The sequence below is a fragment of the Elephas maximus genome, chromosome 2, assembly GCF_024166365.1.
Source record: "Elephas maximus indicus isolate mEleMax1 chromosome 2, mEleMax1 primary haplotype, whole genome shotgun sequence".
In the NCBI taxonomy this organism is placed as follows: Eukaryota; Metazoa; Chordata; class Mammalia; order Proboscidea; family Elephantidae; genus Elephas; species Elephas maximus.
This window is the reverse complement of record NC_064820.1, coordinates 66,988,342-67,014,785: the sequence shown is the minus strand read 5'-3', so window position 1 is coordinate 67,014,785 and position 26,444 is coordinate 66,988,342. Positions and strand designations below refer to the sequence as shown.

The following is a 26,444-nucleotide window of genomic DNA, read 5'->3' as shown; positions in this document are numbered from 1 at the left end:
AAATTATAAAACCACTTATTTAGAATCTAGAATTCGCTCCTCAGCAATAAACAAAACCAAAAAACCAAACCTGTGGCCATGAGTCAAGTTGATTCTGACTCATAGCAACCATACAGGACAGAGTAGAACTGCCCCATGGAGTTTCCAAGGAGTGCCTGGTGGATTCGAACTGCAGACCCTTTGGTTTGCAGCTGTAGCACTTAACCACTACACCACCAGGGTTTCCTCAGCAACGTGGTGTCCCAAAACTCGAAGTCATCCAGCCCACTTTGTTGCAGTGTCATCCTTTTTAGTGTGTGGGACAGGATCTTGAGAAACTGGTACCTCTGGCTAACTTCCTTTCTCTAAAAGTGGTTCATACTTTACCACTTGAATCAGTAAGGGGTTGGCCTTTACCTTCTGTTGTCTTGTGTATGTGCCTGACAACAGGTACAGTAACTACTTACTAAGTCACTTTAATATACATGTAATATATTCAAAAGAGGAAAAGGAAGTTATTTAATCCAAATGTTTCATTACAGCCAATACGTTATATTGATCATTATCTCAATCAATGTAATGTTATAGTACAAGCAGCAGTGTCGTAAAGAGTAAGATCCTAAAGTTGACATTATGTCATCTAATAATGTTATAGCAGAGAAACAAGCACTCAATCTAATCAGAAGGGATATAATCGAAAGTAAAACTAAACTTTACTGAAGAAATGTGGTTAAGTTTTATTTACAACTTCAATAACCTTTAAACTCAATAGTTTTACTTAAGTGAAGTTTTTCAGAGAGTATGAGGCTAAAATACATTTCTTGAGTTGGAAAATCCGTAATTCTAATTCTTATTATACTTACTGTTTAATTTATAATATAACATCCTACACTTTTTCAAATGTATAAATCAAAAAATATTTGACAGCCGAAAGAAAAGTAAAAGAATACAATTTGGAGGCAATGATGTGGTGAGAATTCTATGTTAGGGTTAAAATTTAAATTTTAAACTAAATTTACAATTTCTTAATGTAGCAAATATTTCAACCAAAAAAAAAAAGATACCTACCGACTTGGCTATAATTCTAGAGATCCATTTTGTACTGTCTTTATGCAGGATATAAAACAAAACTAAAAGGGTGCCATATCCAAATTTCAAACACGACCAAAAAATTGTTATACTCTGAATCAGATTCTTGTTTACAACAAAATGACACTGTAAATTATTTTATACCCTTCTTTACACCTGCTCCTTAAACTACTTGCTTAGCTTCTACATAGACATTCTATTAAAATTGTTCATCGCAATTGTCTTTATAAAGAAGTTTCTTTCTACCAGTGTTACTTGACATCACTTCAATTCTTTCAACAAGTTGTTTTTTTGTTTTTTTTAATTCTGCTTTAGTAGAAACTTCACAGCTTAAGTTAATTTCTGATTCAAAAATTTATACACAAATTCTTCTGTGACACTGGTTGCAATTCCCACAATATGACAGTATGCTCCTTGTTTTCACCCTGAGTTCCCTGTGTCCATTCGTCCAGCTGCTGTTCCTCCTTGCCTTCTCATCTTGCTTTTAGACAGGAGTTGCCTGTTTGGTCTCCTGTATTTGACTGAACTAAGAAGTACATTCCTCATGTGTATTATTTTTTGTTTTAAAGGCCTATCTAATTTTTGGATAATTATGGATAACACTGCAAAGGATGGGAATTCCAGAACACTTAGTCTTGCTCATGAGGAACCTGTACATAGATCAAAAGGCAGTCATGAACAGAACAACGGGATACTGTGTGGTGTGAAGTCAGGAAAGGTGTGCGTCAGGGTTGTATTGTTTCACCATAATCGCTTAATATGTATGGTGAACAAATAATCCTAGAAGTTGGATGACATGAAGAACAGGGCATCGGAATTGGAGGAAAACTCATTAAAAACCTGCATTTTGCAGATGACACAACCTTGCTTGCTGTAAGTGAAGAGGACTTGAAGCACCTACTGATGAAGACCAATACAGGAAGGAAAGAAAAGACCAAAATGGATGTCAGAAGATACTCTGAAACTTGCTCTTGAATGTCGAGTAGCTAAAGCGAAAGGAAGAAATGATGAAGTAAAAGAGGTGAAAAGAAGATTTCAAAGGGCAGCTCAAGTGGGCAAAATAAAGTATTAAAATATCTGCAAAGACCTGAAGATGGAAAATCAAAAGGAAAGAACACACTCTACATTTCTCAAGCTGAAAGAACGGAAAGAAAAACTCAAGCCTCGAGTTGCGATATTGAAGGATTCTATGGGAAAATAAAAAATGACACAGAAAGCATCAAAAAGGCAGAAGGAATACACAGAGTCACTATATCAAAAAGAATTGGTCAACATTCAGCCATTTCAAGAGGTACCACATTAGCAGGAACCAACAGTACTAAAGGAAGAAGTCCAAGCTGCACTGAAGGCATTGGTGAAAAACAAAGCTCCAGAAATTGATGGAATACCAGTTGAGATGTTCCAATAAACGGATGCAGCACTGAAAGTGCTCACCCATCTATGCCAAAAAATCTGAAAGACAGCTACCTGACCAATCAACTGGAAGAGATCTATATTTATGCCTATTCTCCAGAAAGGTGATCCCACCGAATGCAGAGATTTAAAAAAAAAAAAAAAAAAGCAGAGATTATCGAACAATATTATTAATATCACACACTGAAGATCATTCAAAAGCAGCTACAACAGCATTTCAACAGGGAACTGCCAGAAATTCAGGCCGGATTCATAAGAGAATGCAGAACCAGGGCTATATCACTGCCAATGTCAGATGGATCCTGGCTGAAAGCAGAGAATACCAAAAAGATGTTTACCTGTGATTTACTGGCTACGCAAAGGCATTTGACTACATGGATCATAACAAATTATGAATAACATTGAGAAGAATGGGAATTCCAGAACACTTAATTGTGCTCATGAGGAACCTGTATGTAGATCAAGAGGCAGTAGTTCGGACAGAACAAGGGGACACGGCGTGGTTTAAAGTCAGGAAATGTGTGAGTCTGGGTTGTATCCCTTCACCATATCTATTCAATCTGTATGCTGAGCAGATAATCCAAGGAACTGAGCTATATGAAAAGGAAGACTAATTAACAATCAGCGTTATGCAGATGACACAACCTTGCTTGCTGAAAAGTGAAGAGGACTTGAAGCATTTACTGATGAAGATCAAAGACCACAGCCTTCAGTATGGATTATACCTCAACATAAAGAAAACAAAAATCCTTACAACTGGGCCCATAAACAACATCATGATAAACAGGGAAAAGATTGAAGTTGTCAAGGATTTCGTTTTACTTGGATAAACATTCAACACCCATGATTGCTATTAGTCAGAATTGACTCCAAGGCACCTAACAACAACAACAACCATAATCAACACCCATGGAAGCAGCAGTCAAGAAATCAAAAGACGCATTATACTAGGCAGATCTGCTATGAAAGACTTCTTTAAAGTGTTCAAAACCAAAGATTTCTCCTTGAAGACTAAGGTACGCCTAACCCAAACCATGGTATTTTCAATAACCTCGCGTGCAAGTGAAAGATGGACAAATATGGCAACAACTATGAGGATGGCACAGGACTGCGCAGTGTTTCGTTGTGTTGTATACAGGGTGGCTATGAGTCAATGTAGACTGGATGGCACCTCACAACTTTTTAATTGTGCTTGAAGTGAAAGTTAATATATTGTATGTTCTTCTTAGGCATCTATGCATATGTATATGTACGTATTTGGTTGGATTTGCTCTTTAAAAGTATATTACTGGTATTTCTTGACAAAACGTGAAAATCACAGCATGAAAACCAATATTGGGTCATCAAAATATCTAGAAAGGCTCATATACATATAGGTTAATCCCAAATTATAGTATATACTATAGCAAAATTTAACTAGACAATATAGTGTGATGGAGACCTCTGGATTAAAAATTAAAAACCCACTGATTACACGTCACAAAATGAAGTTTAAAATTCTTGTATTCTATTATTGTCTAGGCTTAACCTTACTTGTAATTTGGAGCTAGAGACATAGTGGTTAAGCACACAATTGCTAGCTGAAACGTTGGTGGCTTGAGCCCACCAGCCACTCTGTGGGAGAAAGATGTGGCAGTCTGCTTCTATAAAGATTACAGCCTTGGAAACACTATGGGGCAGTTCTATTCTGTCTGATAGGGTCACAATGAGTCGGAATCAATTCCACAGCAACAGATTTGGGGTTTTTTGGTATCATTCACTAGTCATGAGAGCCAGGGGGGCCTTTTATCCAATTCTCAATACCTTCCCTCTACCAACATATGCCAGACTCAATATGCCCCAGTGGCACAATGGCTAGCACTTGCTCAGCAGCTAACTGAAAGGCTGGCAGTTGGAACTCACCCAGTGGCTCCGAGGGAGAAAGACCTGGTGATAGCATACACAACCAGAACTCACTAAGGAAAAAGATGATAACCATTTCCTAGTTCCTCAATTAAAAGTATGACTGTTGTTGCTGTTAGGTATCTTCAAGGAGTTTCCGACTCACAGTAATCCTATACAACGAAACACTGCCCGGTCCTATGCCATGCACCATATTCACAATCATTGCTACATTTAAGCCCACCGTTCAGGCCATTGTGTCAATCCATTTCATCCAGGGTCATCTTCTTTTTTACTAAGATTAAACTTGAGGAAAAGGGTTGACTAAATGGATCATAGCGCCAATTCAAGAAGGAAAACATTAGGGGAGAATCTGCCAGGATAATATTTGAATATTGTCATATTGTATTTTAAATTTATTTTGAAGTAACGGTTGTTGTTAGATGCCCTCGAGTTGATTCTGACTCATAGCGATACCATGTGACAGAGCAGAACTGACCCATAGGGTTTCCTAGGCTGCAATCTTTATGGAAGCAGATCACCAGGTCTTTCTCTCCAGAAGCCACTGGGTGGGTTGAAATGCCAACCTCTTCAGTTAGCTGCCAAGTGCTTAACCGTTGTGCCACCAAGACTCCTTAAAGTAATGTTAGTTAAAACAAAAGGGCAAAATTGTTTTAACTATTACAATTTTTTCAGGCACTAATTCTATTATCAGGAGACGATCCTTTTAACAGGAGCCCTGGTGGCAAAGGGCTCTGAGCTGCTAACTGAAAGGTCAATAGTTCGAACCCACCTGCCGGTCCAGGGGAGAAAAGATGTGGCCATCGGCATCCGTAAAGATCTACAGCCTTGGAAACTCTAGGGGGCAATTCTACTCTGTCCTAGAGGGTGGCTATGAGTCCGGATTAAGTCCATGGCAGTGGGTCTCTGGTATCCCTTTAACAGAATCTACCACCAGCATATGCATAACGCAAATTACAGCATACAGACTACACATAAACTCCTCCTCACTCACCCCCAATTCAAAGGACCAAAAATACCAGAGAACATCTCTGAAGACTACACCAAAACTTACTTAACGTCACAAGTTTTGGAAAAGGGAAGCATTTTCATCACAATGGAATTAACTTCCTTAAAATAAAATTCTATTTTGCTCCACAAAATTGTGCTGTTTCCTCTTGTAATCTGACTCTAAAACATGTATGAGAAAATTTAGTAATTCAAGTAATCAAAGGGTCTACCATTCCAGCTTATATAACTTTCATCAGTTTTCAAAATTTTCATCCCTATTTCTTAAATAAATAAATGAGACCAAATTTAGGATGATATTAATGGCAAAGTTAGACCTTGATCTACCACTTCTTCCTCCTTTCTGGCCCTAAAAAGTAACGCTCAGTAGGAAAGCACTACTTTAAATGATAACTGTAGGTATGCAAAGCCCGTGACTCTGCCTGATTTGGCGCAGTAGGTACTGCTGAATGAAGGCATACAGCGTCTGAGACAGGAAACTAGAAGAAAGAAATAGTAGCATGAATTTTTTTTTCAACATGCACCTTTGTTTCATATTCCAATTCTGTAGCTAAGCACCTGGTTAAGGACACTAGGTATCTATTAAAGCTCCAATGCAGCATTCTCATACGGGAAGGATATGCACCATGCTACTCAAAATCTTCTCTTCTGTCCAATGCACAGCTCCTTTTTGTTTGGATCAAGCTAGTCATGTTGAGTCTCTCCTCCCCTAAAGAAACTTGCCACCAGAAAGCTCATGTTTCCCTCATATCAATATAAGCCCAGGGTAACACACACAAAGACACAGGCATAAACACACACACAAATCCCCACACAAGTTCACAGCAGAAATGATCCTTTATAGGAAGAATGAAGAAAACTAAAGCCGCAAGGGAAAGATTAGACCACAGTACTAATGGACCATATCTACCACGGCCTCCACCAGACTGAGTCCAGTACAACTAGATGGTGCCCAGTTACCACCACTGACTGCTCTGACAGGGATCACAATAGAGGGTCCCAGACAGAGAACAAAATTCTAACTGAAAAACAAAGACCAGACTTGCTGGCCTGACAGAGACTGGAGAAACCCTCAGAGTATGGCCCCTGGATACCCTTTCAGCTCAGTAATGAGGTCACTCCTGAGGTTCACCCCTCAGCCAAAGATTGAACAGGCCCATGGATCAAAACTAAAGTGGCACACCAGCCCTGGGGCAGGGACAGAAAGGTAGGAGTGAACAGGAAAGCAGGTAAAAGGGAACCCAGGGTTGAGAAGGGAGAGTGTTCACATGTCGTGGGGTTGTTAACCAATGTCATACAAAAGTGTGTACTAACTATTTGATAAGAAACTAGTTTGTTTTGTAAACCATCTAAAGTTCAATCAAAAAAAAAGAAATGATCCTTTATAAACTATAAGAGCTATATTTTGAATATGTTTTAAAAGACAATATAAAACTCAGTAGAGCAAGAGACAGGATCCAGAATCAATATGGCATTTAGTGTCTTAGCCAAACAAAGGTGAAAACAATATCTACTTAACCTACGTGACAATTTGCTTATAAGTACTTTTATCTTTTAAAAAAATTTTACTATACTATAAATAATTCAAAGGTTAGGGCTATTAGAAAGTGATATCTTAGCATTCTCAAATTCAACATTCACAATCTCAACTATTTAGGAATGCCCCTGGAGGACCATGTTGTAAGTTTCGTATAAGTTTGTAAGAAGTACGTCTGAAAAGTCTTTGCTATGAGGCTGAGGGATCTACCCTATACCAATCAAAGCAGCTATGTGGTTCTGTTTTCTTTCTTTGCTTAGAAAACTCAGTAACTTACCAGGAAGACTCTTCTGAAGTACTATAACTTCACATCACTTTACCACACAGCATTTTAAAACTGAAAGGAATTTTAAAGAATCACAAAGTTTAAGTATCTTGTTCAAAATCCCAAAACTGCTTACTAAAAAGAAATATTCTTCTCATTCCCAGATTACTGTCCATGTATGTTTTCATTTCTGTAACTGTTAGCCCATATTTCTAAAAACAAGAGGACTGTTTTGCTTTCAAAAGATTTTTTTGTTTTGGGGTTTAGATTACTTCAGCTACCATAACATCTTCCTTTGTTGATTACACAACATACCTATGAGATTTTAGTTAGTACACTTATAATTACATCAGAATTACTATTTGTGCCTTAAATTTGCTTGCTTTCATGGTATCCAGATTTCCATCTTAACTCTATTTTCTCTCAATTTTTTTTAATTCAGTTTTGTATGAAAAGGTATACCGTTTTATAGAAAACAAATTCCTTTTTGTGTCAAATCAAGCTCAATTTTGTTACTGCAAAACAATTTTCTCCCAACTGTTGATTTTGATTTCTCCCTGAGAAGAGCTTACTTTATTTTACTGTGGAGGAAAAAAAGGATGTAAAATTGTTGGGACACACTGAGCAGCAGCGAGCAGTTTTAAGTGCACAATGCACTACTTTGCCATAGCAACTAGCCTAACTGTGACATCACATTTTTCTATGTGGAAAACTAATCTGGTACCTGAAGACCATCTTGGCATTACAGTAAACACATTATTAAAAGGAAGATTTTCTACACTTCCAAAAAACAAAACAAAACCCAGTGCCGTCGAGTCGATTCCGACTCATAGCAACCCTACAGGACAGAGAAGAACTGCCCCAAAGAGTTTCCAAGGAGCACCCGGCAGATTTGAACTGCCTACCCTTCGGTTAGCAGCCGTAGCCCTCAACCGCTACGCCACCAGGGTTTCCTTCTACACTTCAGGTTACCAAAATAATAGGGGCAGCTTTATTAATTAGCAAAATTTCTCTTTATATTGACTTCCCACATATGCTACCTCCACTTAAGCAACTCGTCTTATACCCAGACGCCAGCACACATGTCTTGCTAGGCCCTACTATACTCAATATATTTCTAGGTTCAGCTACTCCACTCCAAAATGAAAGTTGCTAATCTGTTTTTTTCCAGGTATCCTGAGATCTGTATACTCTCCAAAAAATCCTGCTTTTTCTAGCGAGCGGCCATCTAGGATGCATCAATTGGTCCCAACCCACCTGGAGCAAAGAAGAATGAAGAACACCAAAGACAAAAGGAAATATTAGCCCAAGAGACAAAAGGGGCCACATAAACCAGAGCTTCCATAAGCCTGAGACCCGAAGAACTAGATGGTGCCCAGCTACCACCAATGACCGCCCTGACCGGGAACACAACAGAGAGTCCCTGACGGTGCAAGAGAAAAGTGGGGTGCAGAACTCAAGTTCTTGTAAAAAGACCAGACTTAATGGTTTGACTGAGACTGGAGGAACTCCAGAAGACATGGCCCCCAGACTCTCTGTTAACCCAGAACTAAAACCATTCCCGAAGCCAACTCTTCAGACCAAGAATAGACTGGACTGTAAATTATAAAATGATACTTTTGAAGAGTGTCCTTCTTAGTTCTAGTAGATACACAAGACTAAATGGATAGCTCCTAACTGGAGGCGAGATGAGAAGGCAGAAAGGGATAGGAGTTAGCTGAATGGACACAGGAAATCCAGAGTGGAAAGGAGGAATGTATAATCACATTATAGGGAATGACGCTAGGGTCATATAACAATGTGTGTAAAAATTTTTGTTTGAGAAACTGTAAACTCATCTAAAGCACAATTAAAAAAAAAAATCTAGTGGAAAGCAGAAAAAAAAATAAAGGCATGTGGCACTAAAAAAAAAAATCCTTTTTCTATTTGAAGTTTTGCAATTTAACAAGAACATTTGTATCTAAGAACAATTCTCCTTGTCATCATTTATTCTTTAGCAAACAGTTATTGAACACTGTAAAATGGTGGAATCAGACATCCTCTAACTTCACAAGGGGGGAGGAAAATCAAGATCAGCATCAGCCCAAAACTGATTCCCATGAGGAGAAGTTCAGACATAGCTCCACTCTCCAACCTTCTTACCAATTCTTACTTTAGCCATTCCTCCCACAGCACCCTCTATTTTTCTGCTGAGTTTGATAATTCATTGCAATGGTCACAGAGAATTCATGGACCATACTTTCAATGATTGGGTGTATTAGGGAAGTAATAGGTTATAATTCAGGATCAGAATTAACTTAGAAGTAACAGGAAGAACTCAGTAGACAGGATGCAGTTCTTCAATCAGGACAGCTTCCAACTTCTCAGTTCCTTCTCTATCATGCCCACAGTCAGGCAAGCCTCACTCCTGGCCTCTACCCCCAGCTGGCCTGGCATCTGCCCTGCTCAGACAAGTGTTACAAAGCTCTTTAACCCCACTTGTAAATGCCCAGAGGCACCCCACTCCACCAGAAAGCTGACAGCTCCCTCAGTCCATAGGTTGGCAAGCCCACAGCAACCATCTGCCGGTCCTGCGCCTCTGCTCTCTCCAGTGTTACAGCTCTCCAGTGTTATAGCTCTGTCTCCTGGGTCTAGGAGGTTCTCGGCATAGGGACCCTGGGTCCGAAGGATGTGTACCACTCCCAGCGCTTCTTCTTGATGGTAGTTGAGATTCCCCTCAGCCTCTAGAATTGGCTCTTCTTAAGCCTAGCAGGATGGCAAAACTGACCAATCCCCTTGGTGGGCCACTATTCAATTTATTTGCATAGTCTCACATCTGCAAAGGTGCCATGAAGCTTATTTGCATTAAAAGATTGTCCATTCCCCGCAAGGATTCCACGCACCTTATTTGCACAGTTCTGAACCCAATCATTTTGTGGGAGTTACAAGGCATGGGTTGGAAGGCCATATAAAAGCAGTTCAATGCACTGCAAGCACCAACCACTACGTGCACCTGGTTTAGTACAATGGATTGAACTGTGTCCCATAAAAATATGTGTTGGAATCCTAACAGCTATATACATGGATGTAATCCTGACTGGAAATAGGTTTTCTCTGTTTTGTTAATTGAGACCATATCAGTGTAGGGTATATCCTAAACCTAGTCAATTATGCCTTGAAAAAAAAAAGCAGGTTAGAAAAAGAAGCACGCACAAAGAGGAGGAAGATAAATGCCCTGTGAACATCACCAAGGAACACCAGGGCTACAGAAGCTGAGACAAGGACCTGTTGCCAGAGGTGACACACAGAGAGCATTCTTCTAGAGCTGGTGCATTCAATTCAAACTTCTAGCCTCCTAAACTGTGAGAAAATAAATTTCTGTTCTTTAAAGGCACCCGCTTGTGGTATTTGTGTTACAGTAGCACTAGGAAACTAAGACAGCTAGGTAATAGAAGTATAACAATAAAAACATCTCTCATAAAATTCATAGTGTAGTGGATCTGAGAAAGATAAGTAAGCAATTACAATGCAGCTCAGTATGGAAAATACTATCCTGGAAGTAAGTACAAGAGAGGTAGGCCTATATTTCATTCTACATGGAGACATTGTAAGACACACACTACAAGAAAACCAAGCAAGAAAGCTGATGTGATCAGGAAGCTAACTGACACAAACTATTCAGAATAAAGCCCCTGGTTAGATTAATTTATAGAGATTGCCTAGATTGAATATAAATTATACCTGAAAGCCAAGGCACACTGGTAAGTACAATTTGAGAAAGAAGAACTAAGGATTAACACTCCTATAGAAGGGTACCCTTTAATAAAGAGCAACTGAAACTCAATCTTTTAAACACCTAACTTTGTTAAACCAGCATAAGAGTAAGTCCCAGAGGTGGAGGAGTTTGAGGTTAGGATAAAGGTGAGGAAAACAAAAAAGGTATTCATAGAAAGTCTTAAAAGGATAAAGTGTGCATTTCTTTATGCCTTGTCGATATCCAGCAAAACTGACAATTTAAAAAGTAGGCTTATGAACAACAAAAAGAATTTCTCTTATACTGAACATCCTTGGATGACTGTAAGACTTCCTATTTAAACCTAAAGGGTTACCAATAAAAAGGACATAATGTGGTTCTGGCTTAAACTTTGGTGTATCTAAGCATCACCTGAAGAGACTGTTGGAAACCCGGTTGGCACAGTGATTAAGAGCTAAGGCTGCTAACCAGAAGGTTGGCAGTTTGAATCCACCAGGCGCTCCCTGGAAACCCTATGGGGCAGTTCTACGGTGTCCTATAGGGTCGCTATGAGTCAGAATCGACTCAATGACAGTGGGTAAAGAGACTGTTAAAAAGGCAGATTCCCAAGCCATATGCACAGAGGTGAGGATTCCACAAGCAGGGCCCAGAAAACTTCTCATCTGTTTGTGACAGATTGAGAACTAATGCTTGAACGCGAAGGACAGCACAAGATTATACACTACTCTCCTTCCCTATCTCACTCTCAAAGAAGAAGTACTATAGTACGAGTAAAGACAAAATGAGTACTCAAGAGACAAAAAGTTGACTCTTTGTAGGAAGAATAAAGGCATTATAAACAGAACCAAACTAGGCCAACTACTTTTTTCTCCTAGAATCTCTCTTTACTGGACAGTCTCCCTTCTCTTCCACATGCTGCATACTCTTCACTGATTCCTTACCACTCAGGATCGGGTTGTCTCCCTTCTTAAACAACGAAGCACTCCATTGCAGGAATGCAGGGATGGTTCAACATTAGAAAATCAGTCAACTTAACACACCACATCAATAGAACAAAGGAAAAGAAACACATGATCATTTCTATAAAAGTAGAAAAAGCATCTGATAAAATCCAACATCCCTTCTTGATGAAAACTCTAAAGAAGATTGGAAGAGAAGGGAAATTCCTAAATATGATTCAGGGCATATATGAAAAGACAACAGCCAACATTACACTTGATTAAGAGGACTGAGAACTTTCCCATTGAAATCGGGAGTAAGACAAGGGAGTCTGCTGTCACCAATTCTATTCAATACTATATTAGAGCATTAAGACAAGAAAATAAAATAAAAGGTATCCACATTGGAAAAGAAATAAAATTATCTCTATTCATGAATAATATGATCCTATATATAGAAAATCTGAAAGAACCCAAAGGAAACTTCTAGCACTAATAGATGAATTTAGCAAAGTTGCAGGGTACAAAGTCAATAAACACGCACCAGTGGGGCTTCTATATACCAGCAATGGGAAATATGAAAAGGAAATTATGGTTCAAAGATGTCAATTCTTCTCTGGTCTTCCTTATTCAGTGTCCAACTTTCTCATGCATATAAGGCAAATGAAAATACCATGGCCTGGGTCAGGCGCACCTTAGTCCTCAAAGTGACATCTTTTTAACACTTTAAAGAGATCTTTAGCAATCTTCAATAAATGGTACTGGGAAAATTGGATTTCCAGATACAGAAAAATGCAACAGGATCCATACTCACATCACACACAAAAACAAATACGAAATAGATTAAGGACTTAAAATGTGCAAAGTAAAACCGTAAAATTCTTAGAAAAACAAGCAGAGGCAATGCTGTCAGCCCTAGCTGTCAACAATGCATTATCTAATAACAAGAGCACGAACAGCAAAAGACAAATAAATGGGACGTCATAAAATCAAAAACTTTTATTCATCAAAAAAGTGAAAAGACAACCTATCGACTGAGAAAACATCTTCAAAAACCAGATATACGACAAGTATAATCAAAACATATATAAAATTTTGACAACAACAGAAAGACAACCCAATCATAAAATGGGAAAAGGACTTGAATAGACATTTCACCGAAGAGGACATTCAAACGGCCACCAAACACATGAAGATATGCTCAGCATCATTAGCCTTCAGAGATGCAAATCAAAACCATAATTAAGTACCATTTCACTCCCATTAGGATGGCTAAGATTAAAAAAAAAAAAAAAAAACCAAATCTTGGCAAGCATATGGGGAAATTGGAACTCTTATCCACTGCTGATGGGAATGCAAAATGGCACAGCCATTGTAGAAACAGTGTGGTAGTTCCTCAAAAAAGTAAAAAGAGGAAGCAGAGCCAACATGGCACTACAGACAGAAGCACCACGCCGTCTCTCCACAGCAAAGACCCAAAAAACTAAGTAGAGACAAATGTCAGTCCTGGAACCCTAAGCATCAAATGAAGAGATAAAGAATTCAGCCAAGCACCGAATGGAACGAGAAACTGGCAGAGAACAGAGAGCAAGGAGAGATATGTGCAGAGGTCCCCTATAAGCTAACACAGCACAGATTTGCCATCTTGAACTCCAGTCGGAGACTGGCAGACAGGGAGTATGGGAAAGCAGCTTCATGGAGCGCCCAGCAGGAGACACAGCACCCAGTGACCAGCGATATACGCTCTCCCACCCCTCATTCTTCTCCACCCTGCTCAATCCCCACAGCTTCCTAGCTGGCTGTGGTTGCTTGGCTGGGTGGGAAGTGCAGGGTCCATGCCACTTAGGTTCACCCTGCCCACATCAGAGCTCGGCAGACAGGGAGTATGGAAAAGCAACTACATTCTTTTCCAACACATTTGCAATGTTATCCAGAATAGACCACATCTTGGGCCACAGAGCAACCCTCAACAAAATTCAAAACGCTGAGGTAATACAAAGTATCTTCTCTGACCACAATGCTATCAAAGTAGAAATTAACAACAGAAAGAGCAAGGAAAAAAAAAAAAATTACATGGAATCTGAATAACACCCTGCTTAAAAACCACTGGGTAATAGAAGAAATCAGAGATGGAATCAAAAAATTCCGAGAATCAAAAGAGAATGAAAACACATCATACCAAAACCGTTGGGACACAGCAAAGGCAGTCCTCAGAGGTCAATTTACAGCAATGGATGCAACATCAGAAAGAAAAAAGGGACAAAATCCAAGCATCAGCTATACAACTCCAACAAATAGAGAACAGCAAAAAAAAAAAGCCCACAACCACCAGAAGAAGGAAATAATAAAGAGCGGAGCAGCAATAAATGAAATAAAGAGAAAAACAATAGAAAGAAATCAACAAAACCAAAAGTTGGTTCTTTGAAAGGATCAACAAAAATGACAAATCACTGGCCAAACTGACAAAAGAAAAACAGGAGACAATGCAAACACCTAAATAAGAAATGAAATGGGGGACCCAACTGAAATAAAAGGGATCATAACAGAGTGCTCTGAAAAATTATATTCCAACAAGTTTGAAAACCTAGAGAAAATGGACAAATTTCTAGAAGCACACTACCTACCCAAACTAACAGAAAATGATGTTGAAAATCTGAACAGAACCATCACAAGAGAGGAGATTAAAAAGGTAATAAAAAAAACTCCCCCCCAAAAAAAAGCCCTGGCCCAGATGGCTTTACTGGAGAATTCTACCAAGCATTCAGGGAAGAGTTTACACCAATTACTACTCAAATTATTTCAGAACATACAAAAGAAAGGCGTACTTCTGAATTCATTCTATGAAGCCAGCATACCAGATACCAAAACCAGGCAAAAAACTAAAAATAAAACTACCATGTTATTGTTGATGTTGTTAGGTGCTCTCCAGCAGGTTCTGACTCATAGTGACTCTATGTACAAAAGAACAAAACACTTTCCAGTCCTGCATCATTCTCACAATCGGTGCTAGGCTTGAGCCCACTGTTGCAGCCACTGTGTCAATCCAACTCACTGAGGGTCTTTCTTTTTCATTGACCCTCTACTTTACCAGGTACTAGTCCCTCCTGATAATATGTCCAAAGCACGTGAGACAAAGTCTCACCATCCTTGCTTTTAAGAAGCATCCTGGCTGTACTTCTTCCAAGACAGATTTGTTCGTTCTTTTGGCAATCCGTGGTATAGTCGATATTATTCGCCAACACAATCCAAAGACATCAATTCTTCTTTGGTCTTCCTTATTCACCACTCAGCTTTCACATGCATACAAGGTGACTGAAAATACCATGGCGTGGGTCAGGGGCACCTTGGACTTTAAAGTGACATCTTTGCTTTTCAAAACTTTAAGGAGGTCTTTTGCAGCATCCTTGCCCAATGCAATGTGTCGTTTTGATTTCTTGACTGCTGCTTTCATGGGCATTGATTGTGCGTCCCAGCAAAATGAAATCCTTGACAACTTCAATATTTTCTCCATTTATTATCATGTTGCTTGTGGGTCCAGTTGTGAGGATTTCTGTTTTCTTTACATTGAGGTATAACCCATACTGAAGGCTGCAGTCTTTGATCTTCATCAGTAAGTGTTTCAAGTCCTTTTTGCTCTCAGCAAGCAAAGCTGTGTAATCTGCATATCGTAGGTTGTTAATGTGTCTTCCTCCAATTCTAACATAGTGTTGTTCTTCATATAGTCCACCTTCTCTGATTATTTGCTCAGCAGACAGACTAAGTATGGTGAAAGATTTACAATCATGATGTTCACCTTTCTTGACTTTAAACCACGCAATATTCCCTTGTTCTGTTTGAAAGACTGCTGCTTGGTTTAAGTCCAGGTTCCTACGGAGCACAATTAAGTATTCAGGAATTCCCATTCTTCACAATGTTATCCATAATTGGTTAAGACCCACACAGTCAAATGTCTTTGCATAGTCAATGAAACACAGGTAAATATCTTTTTGGTATTCTCTGCTTTCAGCCAAGATCCATCTGACATCGGCAATGATACTCCCTGTTCCACGTCCTCTTCTGTACCTGGCTTGAATTTCTGGCAGCCTCCATTCACATCATTATGGTCGACTCTACTTTGAGGAGGCAGCTTTTCCCAGTCATATTCTGAATGCCTTCCAACCTGAGGGGTTCATCCTCCGGCACTGTATCAGACAGTGTTCCGGTGCTATCCATAAGGTTTCCATCGTCCAATTTTTTCAGAAGTAGACTGCCAGGTCCTTCTTCCTAGTCTATCTTACTCCGGAAACTCCAGTGAAACCTATCCACCAACGGTGATCCTGCTGGCTCTTGAAATACCAGTGGCAGAGTTTCCAGTATCGCAGCAATACACAAGCCACCACAGTACAACAAACTGTCAGACTACCATATGACCCAAAAACTCCCAAAGACTTGAAAGCAGAGACTCAGACAGAGACTTGTATACTAATGTTCACTGCAGCACTACTCACAATAGCCAAAAGGTGGAACAAACCTTAATGTCCATCAACAGAACAGGTGAGCGGATAAACAAAATGTGGCACATACGTATAATGGTATACTACCTAATCAGTAGGAAAAATTAAGACTTGATACATGCTACAATATGGATGGAGCTAGAAGACTTTATGCTGAGTGAAATGAGTCAATCACAAAAGGACAAATATTTTATGACCTCACTTACATAAAAAAGACAAGAAAATACAAAGTATTGAGAACAACGTTTGTTAGTGGTTACCAGGGGAGGGATGGAGGGGGAAAAGGGATGTCAGCAGTGATGGAAAAATCACATTAAGGGTAGGGTTGCACAACCAATTATTGCAATTGCTGTCAATAAGTTATACGCTTGTAAAAAGTTGAACTAGCAAAAGTCACATATTAAGTATATTCACAATTACCAAAAAAAAAAAAAAAAAAAACTAGCTGCTAAGGCTGCTATGTACAAACAAAACCCTCACGGAATTGGAGGTTTAGGGGCATGGTTTAATGAGACGTCCCAGTTAACTTGCCTAATAACATGTTTAGTGCTTCTGTTCTACCTCCTAGTTCGATGCATAAGTGCCTGGCCATTCAAGGCACGACTGGTCTCTACTAGCCTGGAACAACAGAGAAAGAAGGAAAGTTAGGAACAGGAGAAGGACGTGGAATCTGTGGCTAACTGTCTCCGTGAACAACTGCTTCCTTTCCCGTGAAACCAGAATAACTGGATGGTGCCCAGATGCCATTACTGAACATTTTGATCAGAGATTCCATAGAAAAATTCTTATCAAAAGGGGGAAAATGGAGAACAGAATTTCAAATACTCATGGACTCCAGACTTCCTGGAGCCATGATGATTGAATGAACCCCTTAAACTACTGCCCTGAATCTTTAAACCTTAAACGAAAAATATCCACTGAGTCTTCTGAAAACCAAACAATACATTGGCTTAACTAGTTTGGGAAAAAAAAAAAAAAAAAAGGTCTGTCTTGAGCACTGTGCTTTTATAAACTATCTATATGGGATCAGAATGATAACGGCAACTCAAAAGATTACATAGGAACCTTAGGGGACAGTGAATTTATGTTAATGGAGGAGGAACAAGGGTGAGAATGGTCACACAAACGTAGAAACTGTTGAACTAGTTTATGTTTTGCTGTGTATATTCTCAGCAACAACAAAATAAAATTATATTTCAAAAAAAAACAAATAAATAAGAATGAAACACTCCTACACATGGAAGGCAAACTGGGGACCAGGATAGGGTACTGAACAAAGTAGGTCTGGGAAAGGCTGCTTAAGAGTATATGGTAAATTTAGGGGCTAAAGGAACTCTGGAAATTCACAGGGAAAAGCCTGCTCGTTGGGGAAAACCAAGAGCAATAAATGTATTTCAGTTGAGGGAGGAAAGAAAGGCCAAAAAAACCTTCCACAAAACATTATACTTCCCTTTCTCTTCTGGAGAGTATGCACGGCTCAGAACACACTTTAAACAGTTTCATGAGGCCCTACTATGTGGCCTTATAATATGATTTCTAACCTTTAATTTCTCTACAATTACCAATAGTAAGCAAGACATTGTTAATAATTTTTGAGGCTCATCAGCATTGCATGGTGCAGTTCAAAACGTAAGCCTGAACCATATGAAATCACTGTTTCGATCGGTGAAAAAGAGTCAAATATAAAAGTGTCAAAACAATGGAATGGAGAAAGAAAGCCTTTTCAACAAATGGTGCTAAAACACACAGTTAAAGGTCTCTACCTTTCCCAGTTATGTCAAGCTTTAACCTGAACCTTTTTGAAGCATAACAGGAAGAATTCATAATCTTTCAATAAAACATTAACCTTGAGGTACAACTATAGTCATTTTTATACAAATAACACAGTTTTCATAATCAAAGCTATGTTAAATCACTTACATCATAAAACAATTTTCTATCAGCAGCCAGTCGTTTAGATGCCAGAGTCTTGGTAACATGATAGAAGGTGAGTAATGCTCTGTGCTGTCGAAGATCATCTTGGACTTTAACAGATTCTATGAGAGTGGGAATCAGTTCAGGCCACTGTCTAGGGCAATCTAATCTAGCAACTTTTGCAATCAGCACTGCGATCTGAGTTGCAATCTAGAGGGAAAAGATTAATCATCAGAAAAAAATGTATAGAATCAAAGCAATGGATACAGAAAACATTCACAGTTGAAAATAACATTTTCTGTTGATTGTACACTTGACAAAAATGAATACAGTTTCATTAAACAATTGTTTTAAAACAGTGGTTCTTGAAGTGTAGTCCATGGATCCCTGGGGGCCTACAACCCTTTCAGGGAAGTGTGGGGTCCTCCGTCTTCCAATTACCTATCAGTGTAAGGCTGTATTTTCTTCATGTAACTTCAACCAGAACAACGTATCACAACAAACTAAATGAAAGAACAGATATAAACAGCTGGATGCCTTCTTTTTAATAGCCAGATATTAAAGAGATTTGCAAAAATGCAAAATGCCACTCTTCTTGCTAATTTTTAGTGTTTTGAGAAATAGCTATTTTTTATTTTTAAATGTTATTTATGTTGGCAAATAATTTTTTTTTAAATGAACTAAGAAGTATTTTTAGAGTTTCTCAGCTTTAACTTCTAATACAGTAAATATCAATATATCTAACACTTTCGGGGTCTTCTGTTTTAATAGTATAAGGAGGTCCTGAGACCACAAAGTTCTAGAACTACTGACTTAAGGCTAGAAACTAACATCAAATATTAAGTATTTAAATAATGATATACCTACAGGTCAATGTTTCCCAAATGCTGGCTGACAGAACACTAAGGCAGAGAGAGAGTGAACCCTCAGTCAACCAAAACCTTCCCAATCACCTCCTGTCCCAATCAGAGAACTCGGTTTCCCTCCGTTATCACTCTTCTCCATGTCTCTGAATTACAAAGCAGAGAAGTAGGACAACATAAAAGAAGTCAAGATAAAAGCTGAAGCACCACCATTTAAATTGTGTTTTAATATTCAAATATTAAAATCAAGTATAACAAATAGCATTAACTTGGACAAATTTAAGAGTTTTTGGACTCAGAGAAAAAAACTTACTTTATTCATAAAAGAAAAATCTCACTATGACAGAAAGAAAAAATTAAACTTTATAACTATGCCCCACAATGCAGTGGGAATTGAAAATGCGATGGATACAGGAAACAGACAAAAACCTGAAGACATTCTGTATTTTTTTTTAAGTTTTTTAATATAAATCATTAAAATTAATTTCTATGCGGTTAAGACTATAAATATGTCAGAGATGTGATCTAAATCTGGCTAAAAAATTGAGAAAGTAGGTTAAGAATTGTACTAATTTACCTTATAATGACTTCTGAGTTTTAAATTATTAATAGCCAAATCTAACCAAAATTCTTAATAGCTAGAACTGTTTCTCGATTTTAAAAAACCAACAGAGAATATGTGTATAAATCACAAATGAATATTATGTAATAAGATTTTTTTAAACTGAAGAAACAAAATTAGATTAGAAAAGAAGCAAAAATTAAGAAAAAGATTAATCGGCATTCACTTTCTCACTAACCTGGTTTATTGGTTCATTGAAGTTGGTGATGAGCCCTGCACGCAATGTAGACTTCTCCTCCTCTGAGAGAGCACTGTAAAAAAAAGGTATTTGTTATGAAAGAGAATGTCACCTAATGATGAATGCATGTAAGCACTACTATGACCTTTACCAATAAAAGTCTTTCAAACAAGGTGTCCCCAGTTGTTTTTGGTAAATATGCTTAGTCCCATTACTTGTGTATTTGCACATCAAATAATTTAGAAGCATAAAATTCCTTTACAATTGAATAGAAGTGAAACACTACAAAATAAGGAATAGGAAATAAAACAAAGGAAAATTATGATATTTCAATGTTCACTTTAACTGATGTAAAAAGTTGGCTACAAAAGAAATTAATGATTGGCTAAAACAGAATTATATGAGTAAATATTGCTTTTCTGCTCACTTCATTTATAAAATCTGAGCGGGTTGTTCTATGGGGAAAGCGATACAGAATTAGAAAAATATCTGGGATGGAAGACTTATTATAAATCAGTTTAAAACGTCTCATTTCATATCTCTGGAAAGTATAAACATAAAACTAATAATTTTGACCACATAGGAGGAAAGAAACTAGACACAGGGCAGAGATGGAGAATATTCACTGTATAACTTTTAAACATTTTGAATTTTGAACTGTATGAATGTATTATTTACTTAAAAATTAAATTTTAAAACCTTCATTTTAAGTTTTTTTTTCATTCTGGCTATGATAGAGGAGCTGGTATCAGATGAAGCATCCCTATAGATCAGCTATAAAAGCTGTACACAGTTAAAAAGTTTTAAGGCATTATATGGATTGAATGGTGTCCCCCACCTCCCCCCAAAAAGTACGTGTTGAATCCCTGGCCCTTGTACATATGGATGTGATCCTGTTTGGAAATAGGATTTTTCTTGTTATGTTAATGAAGTTACATCAGAGTAGGGTGGATCCTAAACCTAATCAGTTCCGAGTTATTAAAAGAGCTGAAAAGACAAAGAAATACACAAGGGGAAGACAGAGGCCAAGGAATGCTAAGGAACATCAAGGATCACTGGCAAACACCAGACAGAGAGGATCACAGAAGGAATCACACCACAGAAGGAATCAACACGGCCAGAACTCTGATTTGGACTTTTCAGCCTCCAGAACTGTGAGAAAATTAATTTCTGTTCTTTAAAGCTACCTTCTGTTACAGCAGCACTAGGTAACCAAGGCAAATATTTTAAAACAACCCAGGCAGTCGGGGTTTGAGAGACCAAGGTCTCAAAAGGTGGGGAAATAAACTGTGATGAATCATACATTTTACCCTGAGGCATTTGCCAACAAGAAATCAAGCTGAAAGCAACAGCTAAGAAGTTAAATCTCAGAGATTTCAGCAAGTCTGACAGTGATGGAGAGAGAAAAACTGAAGTGCAAGCCCTACCAACGAAGACAATATATTCATAAACACAACTTGTAGCTCAAACGATCATAATGCTGATGACTGCCCTAGACAGAGACCTTGGAGTAAGAGTAAACCAGAAAGACACCAACCTCAACTGAATCAATGTGCTCTGCTTATACTCTATTTTCCCTAAGAAAACTGAATTCTCTCTGGAAAAAGATAACATCATTCAAAGCCTCTCAATTTTTCTCCAACATAATGTTCAGTATTCGGTCAATGATTACCAGGCATATAAAGAAACAGGAAAAAATTACTGAAACCAAAAGAATAAACAAATAGAAATAAGAGATATAATTACTGTAGTTATCAAAACCACACTTAAAATAATTACAAGTTCAAGAAAATAAGTAAAAAAGACAGAGAATTTCACAAAAACACATGAATCTTTTTTTAAAGATTCCACTTCTAAGTGTACATTCAAATGAAATACTAGAACTGAAAAATGCAATAAATCAAAGTAATAAACTTGAAGATAGGTCATTGGAAAACATCTAGATTGAAGGGTACAAAAAAACTTCTGCTTCTGAGACAGAATTCACTGCCAGCAAATGTTTACTAAAAAAAAAATACTAAAGGCAGTTCTTCAGGCAGAAGACAAATAAGCCCAGATGGAAGAATGGTAACACCAAAACGAACGAAGAGCACTACAAAAGTAAATTTAACTGAATACTAACTGCGGATAAAATAGTATTTTGTGAAATTTAACTTACATCTGGAATTAAAATTCCCAACAACAATGGCACAAAAGACAGGAAGGAGTAAATGGAGTTAAAGTATTACAAGGTTCTTGCATTATATGCAAAAAGTGGAATACTAATCTGGAGTCTTGGTATAGTGCAAACAATTACTGCACATGGTTGCTAACCTAAGGGGTGGAAATTGGAGTCCAGACAGGCACCTGGGAAGAAAGGCCCGGCAATCTACTTCTGAAAAATCAGCCATGGAAAACCCTATGGTGCAGTTATACTCTGAAACACATGGGGTCGCCAGGAGTTACAAGCAACTGACAGCAACTAGTTAATCTAAGGTTGTTGCTGTATACAACTTCTATAGCTGATCCTGTTGGGATGCTTCAGCTGATATCAGCTACTCCATCATAGCCAGAACGGCCCCATAGGGTTTCCTAGGCTGTAATCATTATGAAAGCAGATTGCCAGGTCTTTCTCCTATGGAGCAGCTGATGGCTTTGAACCGCCAACCTTTCAGTTAGCAGCCAAGTGTTTAACCACTGTGCCAACAGGGATCGTCAGAATAATCATGGCCCAGTAATTCCACTTCTAAGTGTACATTCAAAAGACTTGAAAGCAGGGATGCAAATGTTCATTGTGGCATTGTTTATCAGAGCCAAAAAAAGTAAAAACAATCCAAGTGTCCATCAAGAGATAAATGGATAAACAAAATGTAGAATACAGGCAATACCTGGATTATGAACAAGTTCTGTTCCTAAGTTTATCTTTAAGTAGAAATTGTACATAAGCAGGAACAGTTAGGTATAGTTAGTATCTAATGTCACTTAGTCAAATGTTTGTTTTGGTATACAGTATATGCTGTACCTTTCTATACATAAAAAAATTAAACACTTCCAGATAAAACATCTTTAACATAATACAATAATAATAATAATGCTTTGATGCATGTGGCAAAGTAGTGCCCATTTGTTACTATGAACCACTGTATACACCTCGAATTTTTAATAAAACAGGTTTTACAGGGGTTGGTTCATAACTACGGGTTGTACGTAAGTTGGACATATGTAACCCATGGACTGCCTGTAAACACACAATAGAATATTATTCAGCCATAAAGAAAAATGGAAGTTCTGATACATGCTACAACATGGATAAGCTTTGAAAACATGCTGAGTGAAGTAAATCAGACATAAAAGGACTAAACTTATATGATTCCACTTACATGAAATATCTACAACAGACTAAAAAGTGGTTACCAGGGTGGATGGGAGGAAAAAATGGGGAGTTGTTGCTCAAGGGGTATTAAGATTCTGTTAAGGGTGATTTAAAAAATTGGACATAGAGCGGTGATAATTGCACACTATCACAATAATTAACGTCACTGAACTGTACACGTAAAAATGGCTGAAATGGCAAATTTCTGTTGTATATATTTAGTACGATAGAATAAAAAAAATCAACCAGAAACAAACTGATTGCCCACCAAAAGCAGAACAGATAGATAAGTGTTGTGTGTTCCTAAAATGCAATACCATACAGGTAGTCCTAGATTTAAAAGTATTCGAGTTACAACAAGCCACACTTGGGACCGTCCATTTCTGGTTTTTTTTTTTTCTTTATATACATCTGGTCACTTATAGGTACGACATACAATGATGCAACGTGTAATTTGCTGACGTTATCTCTCAGATGTTCACTAACAGATGTTCAATTTTAAGATTTAGTGTTCCAATCAATCCCCCACAGATTTAGTGCTTTAAACTAAATCGGGGCTACAGTTACTTCAAAACATAGACCCAATTACCGGTCGCTCTGCTAAAGTCGACACAGATTCAGGAGGTAGTGAGACGTTACAGTGAAATATATAAAGAAAAAAGAAAAGAACCATACAGACGACTCTGACTAATTTTTTGACCAGAAACACAATCTCCATTCCTAGGGATAATCCAGATGATCTAGAACCTTCCACAAGTGAAGTTACTACTGCAACTGACAAAATGCCAACGTCATCCAACTCTTCTTCATTTTCAGAGGAAATTTTTATGATTTGTGTTTTTTTTTATGTATGTATTATTAAAATATATCTGTAAGTTTATATGTAATGTTCCCAACCCTCAAAGATAAAGATCGGATTTACAAAGACACTGAAAATAAAAGGCAATTAATAATGAAAAAATAAATATTCAATTCATGTTAAGAACTGACTTATGATGTAGTCGTCGGAATGGAAGCTGGCGGCTGCCTATAATTCTATGTAAAAAAGTGAACTATTGCTCCATGCAACTACATGGAAAAATCTCACAAATACAAAGCTGACTAAGTCAGACATAAAAGAGAACATACTTCATGATTTCTACTTATACGAAGTTCAAAAACAAAAGTAACCCATGGTGAGAGATTTCAGATGATGCTTACCTTTGTTTGGGAGTTGGGGACAGATGACTGTTCGGGGACACTAAGATTTCTGAGGTGCTGGGAATGCCCTATCTAGCTCTTGCTGATAGTTGTACAGGTGTGTTCATATTGCAAACATTCAAAATGTACACCTTATTTGTTCACTCTTTACATACAGGTAGCCCTGTATGTAAAATGATGATGAAGTAAAAGAGCTGAACAGAAAGTTTCAAAGGGTGGCTCAAGATGTCGAAGTATTAGAATGAAGTGTGCAAAGACGTGGAGTTAGAAAACCAAAAGTGAAGAACACGCTCAGCATTTCTCAAGCTGAAAGAACTGAAAAAAACTGAAGCTCAAGCTGCGATACTGAAGGATTCTATGGAGAAAATATTGAACAATGCAAGAACCATCAAAAGAAGATGAAAGGAATAGAGTCACCATACAAAAAGAATGGGTCACCATTCTACCACTTCATGAAGCAGCATATGATCAAGAACTGATGGTACTGAAGGAAGAAATCCACACTTCACTGAAAGGAATGGTGAAAAACAAGGCTCCAGGAATTGACAGAACACCAAATGAGATGTTTCGGTAAATGGATGGAGCACCGGAGGTAGTCACTTGCCTATGTCGAGAAATTTGGAAGACAGTTTCTTTGCCAAGTGAATGGAAAAGGTAGATATTCATGCCCATCCCAAAGAAAGGTGATCAAACAGAATGCAGAAATTATCAAACAACACCATTAATACCACACAAGTAAAATTCTGCTGAAAATCATTCAAAAGCAGTTGCAGCAGCACATTGACAGGGAACTGCCAAAAGTTTACGCCAGATTCAAAAGGATATCATTGCTGATGTCAGATGGATCTCGGCTAACAGCAGAGAATACCAGAAAGAAGTTTACCTGTGTTTTACTGACTATGCAAAGGCATTCGACTGTGTGGATCATAATAAATTACAGATAACACTGTGAAGAATGGGAATTCCAGAACACATAACTGTCCTCACGAGGATCCTGCACATGACCAAGAGGCAGTCATTCGAATAGAACAAGGGGATACTGCATGGTTTAAAGTCAGGAAAAGTGTGCATCAGAGTTGTATCCTTTCACCACACTTATTCAGTCTGTACAACGAGCAAATAATCTGAGCAGCTGGACTATATAAAGAAGAATGTGCCATCAGGATTGGAGGAAGACTCATTAACAACCTGCGTAATACAGATGACACAACCTTGCTCGCTGAAAGTGAAGAAGACTTGAAGCACTTACTGATGAAGATCAAAGACCACAGCCTTCAGTATGGACTGTACCTTAAAAAAGAAAACAAAAATTCTCACAACTGGACTAATAAGCAACATCATAATAAACGGAGAAAAGACTGAAGTTGTCAAGGATTTCATTTTACTTGGATCCATAATCAATATCCATGGAAGCAGCAGCTGAGAAGTCAAAGGACACATTGCCTTGAGCAAATCTGCTGGAAATGACCTCTTTAGAGTTATCACTTTAAGGACTAAGGTGCGCCTTACCCAGGTATTTTCAACCGCCTCATATGCATGTGAAAGCTGGACAATGAATAAGGAAAACCAAAGAACTGACACCTCTGAATGGTGGTGCTAGCAAAGAATACTGACTATACCATGGACTGCCAGAAGAACGAACAAATCTGTCTTGGAAGAAATACAGCCAGAATGCTCCTTAGAAGCAAGGATGGCCAGACTTCATCTCACATACTTTGGATATGTTTTCAGAAGGGCATCACGCTTGGTAAAGTAGAGGATCGGCTAAAAAGAGGAAGACCCAGTGGCTGCAACAATGGGCTCAAGTATAACAATGATTGCGAGGGTAGCGCAGGACTAGGCAGTGTTTCATTCTATTGTACACAGGGTCGTTATGAGTTGGAATCACTGTTGCACCTAACAACAACAAACAGTCCTTGACTTATGACAGGGTTCCACTTCGATGACTCCATCCTAAG

At 38.2% G+C, this 26,444-nt stretch overlaps 1 protein-coding gene across 2 annotated transcripts in view; it reads right to left on the bottom strand.

Annotated features, from left to right (window-relative positions):
* IPO11 (importin 11) overlaps window positions 1–26,444 on the bottom strand; it is a 244,644-nt gene that overhangs the window by 185,985 nt on the left and 32,215 nt on the right. For both annotated transcript variants that reach the window (XM_049864207.1, XM_049864214.1), the window contains exons 4-5: window positions 19,935–20,007; window positions 18,278–18,481 (exon numbers count right to left, since the gene is read on the bottom strand). In XM_049864207.1, coding sequence (XP_049720164.1) covers window positions 18,278–18,481; window positions 19,935–20,007 — 277 coding nt within the window. The remainder of the gene's footprint in view (window positions 1–18,277; window positions 18,482–19,934; window positions 20,008–26,444) is intronic.